Genomic DNA, 7182 nt, shown 5'->3' with positions numbered 1-7182 from the left:
GCCGTTTTCCTGGTTTCAGCGGTTTGTTGTTGTTTTTTTAATCAAAGGTAAGAGCGGATCCTTTACTTCCAGCCAGGGCCTTGAAGGAGCAGGCACATGCACTGAGGAGGAGGAGGAGAGGAGGGGGGGGGGGGGGGGGGGGGGGGGCAGATGGAGGGGTGGAGGGAAGACGCGGGGACAGGCAGGAAGGGGGGCAGGAGGTTTGGAGAAGGAGAGATGTGACTGTGCAGCTCAAGGGCAAGGTCTCCTTCAGAAACAAACACACACTGACTCAGGATCAGCAGCTTCGGTCCCAGCGCCACCTGACACCATTCTTTATGCAGCCTCAATTATAATCACATTTTCAAACTGTTGGCAAAGTTGAACCCAATCAAAGTGAAAGAACAGAATTTAATGTGATGATGTTCATCACATTCAGTAACAGTCACATATTCGGCCTTGTCCTCAACAGATTCCTTCCTGGTTCACACAGATCAGGACGAGCAGCGACGTCTCCTGTGACTGAGGACGAACATGCAGAGCAGCAGCCGCGCGTCTTCTCCTGACGTCAAGCAGCTCAATGCACCAGGTCTCAGTCCTGCACCAGGTCTCACTCCTGCACCAGGTCTCAGTCCTGAACCAGGTTTCAGTCCTGCACCGGGTCTCAGTCCTGAACCAGGTCTCAGCCCTGAACCAGGTTTCAGTCCTGCACCGGGTCTCAGTCCTGAACCAGGTCTCAGTCTTGAACCAGGTCTCAGCCCTGAACCAGGTTTCAGTCCTGCACCGGGTCTCAGTCCTGCAGCTGAAGCCTGGCCCTGTGCTATAAAGCGGCCCTGTGCTGAGTTCAGGGACACCAGCTGGTCAGAGGGTACAGGATGCAGTGGACGCTGCGAAACCTGGAAAAGACAGCAGACTCATCAGAACTCGCTGCTTGTTGAAGTTAGAGATCCTGATGCCGTGAATCATGATGAACCTTTGCTACTTTCTGTTTTTCAGGTAGTGATGCTGTATTTGTGATAGGACATCAGCAAAGACATGCAAAGTGCTGAGACGGACGAGCTCCACAATCATGGAGGAGGTTAAATGAGACCAACGTAGAGTGGACCAGTTAACGATGAAGCAGCTGAATGTCCACTAACCGTGTGAGTTCATACATCATGTGTGACTTTGTTTTGTCCTCCATCAGCAGCAGCTCCTGATACAAATGATCTGCGTCCACAAAAGAAGCTCAGGAGCCAAAAATAGCCTCGAACGACGATGTCATGCAGGAGCGTGTCAGCTTTATGCTGTGTTTCCCATTTTCCCCTTCAGCAAGGAGACGTTTGCTACGTATGAATTACAGTTAGAAGGAGACTGAGTGCAGAGTCATATACGGACGGTGTCGTTATTTGGGAACAATCGGAACAGATTCTCCGTTTATTGCAGCGTCGTATCCGATTCATCTGTTTTCTGTTGCAGATTCAGCCTCGAGCCCAGGTTTTGATTAAACACTGACGCACGCGGTGAGAAGCTTTTCCTTCACTAAGTCATGGCCTGAAACGTCACAGCGATGACGCTCAGCCATCAACGCACCCTGAACCTTTGACCTTTGACCTTTGGCAGCGTGACACAGCGGATGGAAACAAAGGGAAGGATCTCAGTCTGTTTGGAACAGACGAACAGGAGAAGTGGGCGGCACCTCACTGCTTTTAGAGGCCGTCGGCTCCTCAAAGCAGAGATCATGGACATGTGGCACAATGCATGAAAAGCTCCAGGCTCCAGTTATGACAATGAATCAGTGGACCTGAGATGGAACCTTCACAGAAAGGGCCAATAACTGATGACTTACGTTGTAAATGTTCATTATGAATCCTAAACACTAAACACCGGTGACTCTCGGCCTCCATCTTTGTTCTGCTGTGAAGGTTCCGGAATCGGCTCCTCTCAGATCCTGGGCTCTTCTGGACTCAAACACTACTGTTGGATCTCAGCGAGCACCGGACATAAAGCTGTCGTCATCTCAGGCTGCATATTATGGGATGTCCTGATCAGTCAACACGATCTGGCTGTGTTGTGCTTTGGCTTCGTCGCAGCTGCCAGTGTGTGTGTGTGTGTGTGTGTGTGTGTGTGTGTGTGTGTGTGTGTGTGTGTGTGTGTGTGTGTGTGTCCACCGGCTGCGTCTCCACCATCTTTACTCGCCAGTTCTATTTTTGCCTCAACTGCTCACGACTGGAGTAAAAGTAAAAGTGCAAACGTACACGCGTCCGGTCCCTGTGGACGGAGAGCTCCACGACTGTGTGTCAGAGCGTCTGATGAATCATTTAAAGGATTCCTATTAATATTTATTTATAGAGCTCAGTAACAAACACTGACGCTCGCTTCACAGAAACAGGCCCGATGTCCTGAAGCGTCAGTGGGTTCAGTGGTTCTGAAGGTTTAACGGAGCGGGTCCAACCTGGACGGGTCGTCCTCCTTGGAGAAGCTCCCCTTCACCTGGATGCTGTTCATCTTGTTCTCAAACATCCCGTAACTCAGCGTCACCTGCAGAGGCCACACACGCGTGAGAGGGCGTGCACGTGAGCGTGCACATGAGCGTGCTCGTGAAAGCGCACGTGAGAGTGCTTATAAGCGTGCTCGTGCACGTGAGCGTGCACGTGAGCGTGGGTGTGCACGTGCGCGCCCCCGTGCACGTGCACGCCCCCGTGCACGTGGGCGCCTACCTGGCGGCTCACGCTCCTCTGGCTGACGAGCAGCAGGTTCTCCAGGTGCGAGTGGAACAAAGGGCAGTGAACCATGGAGACGCCGAGCCTCTTCTCCACGATGAAGCCCACGGTGCAGTCGTCAGGGAGACGGATGGAGGCCGACGTCTGCTGGAAGCGAGCGCCGCTGGAACACAGCACACGCACGATCACTGGTCTCTATGAAATGGACTCGAACCAAAGTCCTGAGAAGCTGGAGCCCAACGCTGGTGATTTAGCGATTTTGCCAGTTAACCACCGCTGACCTTCTGCACTGAACACTGTAAATTTGTGGATTGATTCCCACCTTCAGGCTCCGAGCAGCCATTATTCTCAGTTCTTTGAGAGCAGTATAAATATAAACTCGCACAGACCTGAGCCTGAGCCTTCCTTTAGATTGGTGATTTGTCACCAGGAACATTTCGCCAGCTTTTTTTTTTATTCAGCGTTCTGCTGGTGATGAATGGCGGGTTCTCTGCAGCAGGTTCCAGGACTCACCGGGCCCAAGGAACCATCCTCTCCGCCAGCCGTCGGCTCAGACAGAACCCTGCTCCTCCCGTAGCGAACCAGAAGCTGACCTCCCTCTGAGAAAACACACAGAGACACACACGCACACACACGCACACACACATATACACACACACACACACACACACACACACGCACACACACACACGCACACACACGCACGCACACACACGCACACACACACACACACACACACACACACACACATGAACCTTCGCACACGCTCGTTTCCAAACCAACCTGCTCTGAACTGATCGTCGGCAGCCATTTCTCAACTGTGACTGTGTTTTCAATGACCTTTTCTAAAATGTTGCTGATATTGTAAATGAGCAAACGCATCTTTTCTTTGTGCTTTGTTCAGGTTAAGAGTTTAAGGTAGAGAGCGCACGGTAATTGTTGGACGAATTAGCTGTGCCCGTTTCATTTCCTCCTCCATTTGTTTAGATTTTTTAGGCCTCTTAGCTCCTGACAAGCTTCTGCTTTCCATTCTCTGCTCATTTCTTTTTAAACTGCCTCTTCTTTGTTTCATTGCAGTGAAATCCTTTGCTTTCCTACACTTTGATTGTATTTCCTCCTGTCCTGCCGCTCTAACCCTCACAATAGTGACAGGAAATCGAAAAAGATGGGCAGCGAGATGCAGGAAAACAAAAGTGGGAGACGAAGCGGAGCCTGACATTGGTTTCTATTCTCCACGTTACCCATCCAACCACGGCAGAGGATGGAAATGATGAGAAAGAGAAGAAGTGAGCAGCGAGACAGTGAGGAGGAGGAGGAGGAGGAGGAAGAGGAAGAAGAGGAGGAGGAAGAGGAGGAGGAGGAAGAGGAGGAGGAGAAGAAGGAGGAAGACCAGCGCTAGGAAGCATCAGACTCAAGTCTGTTTGTCAGAGTAAATAGGAGCAATAAGAGCAGAGAATGTGACATAAAGACGAAGAAGAGACTCGTTGAGGACGAGTGAGTGAGAGAGAGAGAGAGAGAGAGAGAGAGAGAGAGAGAGGCATCTGTTCACAGCGTCGGCTGGAATCATGCTCTTTAACGCGTGAGTTCAGTGACGCACACGTGTGTGTGTGAACAGTGGCCTCCTGCGCTTTCACAGCTACATCTGCTCGTCCTCGCTGGTTCTGTGGTACCGGCCCGGTGGTTTCAGGGCTGTGGTGATGTAACGCAGACCAGCGCCACCTGCTGGGCGTTCTACTGATCCTCTGTTTATATATACATTCACTTAAACAGTAGATGAACCTTAATCGACAGATTCCGAGGCGGAGGTGCTTTGGTTTCATGAATCTGATGCTGGAGATCCAGCTGATCTCTAATAATAAATGTTTCCTTCATGCTACATGTGATTAACGCTGTGTGACCTGTGTTTATTTGCTCTGTGCAGCATCAGAACCGCGGTCCGGTGGGACGGATGGAACCCTGTACTGACTGAAGGAGGAATGATGACAGGAAGCAGCGCAGCTGGATTAAACAGATGCCGATGCGAGAACGGAGCGATGACCCACAGAACCTGGGCTCGGTTCGGTCCGGCCTTTCTCAGCTACGGCCCTGAACGGCTGCGCCCCCGCGTGATCGCTGCTAGGACCGGTTCTGCGGGCTGGGTCCACGCTACCGTGGCGTTGCCCTCCAGCTGCTCGTGGGCGGTGATGGGTCGGTCCAGGCTGGCTCTGCCCACGTACACGTCTCCGTCCTGAGGGAACGTCGACAGCAGCGACCGCAGGGCCTCCGCGTTCACGTAGTTGTCATCGTCCACGTGGCAGAACCACCTGCAGGAGAAACCCAAAGCTGTCACGGCGCCGGCGCTCCGACTCCACGGGGTCCGTGTCCAAAGGACGGAGCCGCGGGTTCCGACCCGTCTGCGTCCTAACGACCGTCGGGCACGAAGCCTCGCGTTTTCGGCCTAAAGGCGGCTTCTTTCCTGTCGTCAGCGTTAGCAACACAGCGACACAAGCTGTTGAGCTGATTTCCAAATGTCTAAAAATGAGACGAACTATAAAGAAGACGTGCAGATTGTTGCAGAACAGCATCGTGAGTCTGATCCAAAGCTCAGACAAATCCAGATAATGCTGAATATTTCCTTTTAATCTGGAGTTTAACTAAATGAATCCGTCTGAAAACTGCTCTGATCCATCGATTCCCGGGTTCTTCCCGGCGGCGCCGGCTGGAGTCACGCTTCACTCCTCACCTCTTGTCTGACGCCATGAAGCCGTCGTACTCGGCCGCCATCTTGCAGGACAGAGCCTGTTGGCTGTGATCGGACTGGCAGCCGGTCACCACCATGTTGAAGCCTGAACGTGAGGGAGGAAAGAAGCGGCATCAGCCGCTCTGTCTGCAGCTCCATCATGTTACTGTTTATGGCCACGTGCTTTGGTCCTGTTTGAATGTGAGTGTCGACCTGTGCATTTTCTTACCCTCTGAACTCAGATCCACATCCTCTGTGTCCGTGAAAATGAACGTCTGGGATAAAACAGAGAAACAAAGAGGTTAAAAAACAGCTTGGTTCTTTTTTTTGCTTCTGCTCAAAAAAACATCCTGGAAACAGCTTCATTAGCGAGTGGACACACACTCGAGGGATCAATATCCTTTGAATGGAGCAAATTTTATGTGGCAAAAACAAGGTTCCCTGCTGTGAAGTTAAACAGAGAGCGCACACACACACACACACACACACACACACACACACACACACACAATGGAGGCAACAATTTGTTCTGTGACAGATAAATGATAAATGAGTCAAATAAGCAAATAAACACAGGTAGAGAGTTAGACAACACTGCCCTCTAGTGGTGATAAATAAATACATTTGAGTATTTTTATATAAGTATAGTTTAAAAAACGGAGGTACAAACGTATCACAGTGTGAGTGAGGATTCTTCTCATGGATCTAATCATCTGTAGGACGTGTCTCTATGTGAAAGCATTTCAGTTCTGTGTGTTTGTTTGTGGCACTTAATGGATCAACGATGACCTTCATGCTGTGCATGAACCTGGTCCTCAGCCTCGACCTGTAGCGTAAGCGCTGCTTCCTGAACTTCGATGGTTCTGACTCAAAGGTCCTCATTGTTGTTTCAACATCAGCCTCTCCTCCCACAACGTTCTAACCTGTCGTCCCTGACACCGGAGCAGCAGATCCATTCTCATCACCACAATCACCAGAATGAACCAGCAGCACCACTTAACAGTCAAAGCCCTGGAGACAGAACCGTCCTCAGTCATAACTCAGCATCAACCACCTGCACTGGGTCTCAGTCGGACCCATGGGACCAACATGGCCGACTGGCTGCTGTCACGGTTAAAGGCCCATTAGCAAGATCTGCACTGGCTCTTAGAACCAAATGAACGTCGTACATGTGCAGGATGTTTTCTGATGCGTACGTCTGCGGCGGCTCCGCCTCGTAGCTGGAATCTGTCTTTCCAGGTTCCACAGGGACGTTTTAGGGGCCTCAGGAGAACGTCGCTGAGAGCAGAGAACATGACTTTGTCCTTTAGCTGTAGATTTATGGACGTGAGCCTGCTTCATGCGCGTTGAAGACGAGTCAAATGTACGGAACACGATCTGACTGCTGACAATTAGAAAAACACGTTCTTCATGTTTATGACCCTTATGCTGAAAAGCCTCTGTCCAGTTTCCTGTTCTGGTGCCTGCTCTCTGCTCCAGCTTCACATTAACACTGAGGAGCTGCTTCTTAAGTCTCACTGGCCTCTTCAGGGACAGGGATCCAGTCTGTTAGGATCCTCTTGGTCACTGGACCTGAGCTGTGAGTCAAACTCTCATGGCTCTGGTCCTGGTTCTGTTTCACCGCTCTGATCCAGTCGGATCTGTGTTTGACAGTACTTGTTTTTGTGACTGTTCGTTGACTCAGTTGCGTTTCATGAGTGTTCAGTACTTGGTGCTCGTGATCTTCCTTCTGTGTGTGTGTGTGTGTGTGTGTGTGTGTGTGTGTGTGTGTGTGTGTGTGTG

At 50.9% G+C, this 7182-nt stretch overlaps 1 protein-coding gene across 1 annotated transcript in view; it reads right to left on the bottom strand.

Annotated features, from left to right (window-relative positions):
* Nucleotides 1–277: 277 nt before the first annotated feature.
* Nucleotides 278–7182, bottom strand: part of mfng (MFNG O-fucosylpeptide 3-beta-N-acetylglucosaminyltransferase) — an 8259-nt gene continuing 1354 nt past the window's right edge. The window contains exons 2-8 of the mRNA XM_029160456.3: nucleotides 5630–5675; nucleotides 5404–5506; nucleotides 4831–4984; nucleotides 3195–3280; nucleotides 2679–2844; nucleotides 2414–2499; nucleotides 278–875 (exon numbers count right to left, since the gene is read on the bottom strand). Of these exons, the coding sequence (XP_029016289.1) occupies nucleotides 824–875; nucleotides 2414–2499; nucleotides 2679–2844; nucleotides 3195–3280; nucleotides 4831–4984; nucleotides 5404–5506; nucleotides 5630–5675 (693 nt within the window). The 3' untranslated portion in view covers nucleotides 278–823. The remainder of the gene's footprint in view (nucleotides 876–2413; nucleotides 2500–2678; nucleotides 2845–3194; nucleotides 3281–4830; nucleotides 4985–5403; nucleotides 5507–5629; nucleotides 5676–7182) is intronic.

This window comes from Betta splendens, chromosome 1 (assembly GCF_900634795.4).
Source record: "Betta splendens chromosome 1, fBetSpl5.4, whole genome shotgun sequence".
Taxonomy (NCBI): domain Eukaryota; kingdom Metazoa; phylum Chordata; class Actinopteri; order Anabantiformes; family Osphronemidae; genus Betta; species Betta splendens.
Note: the sequence above shows the minus strand (reverse complement) of the source record. Positions and strands in the feature narration are given on the sequence as shown.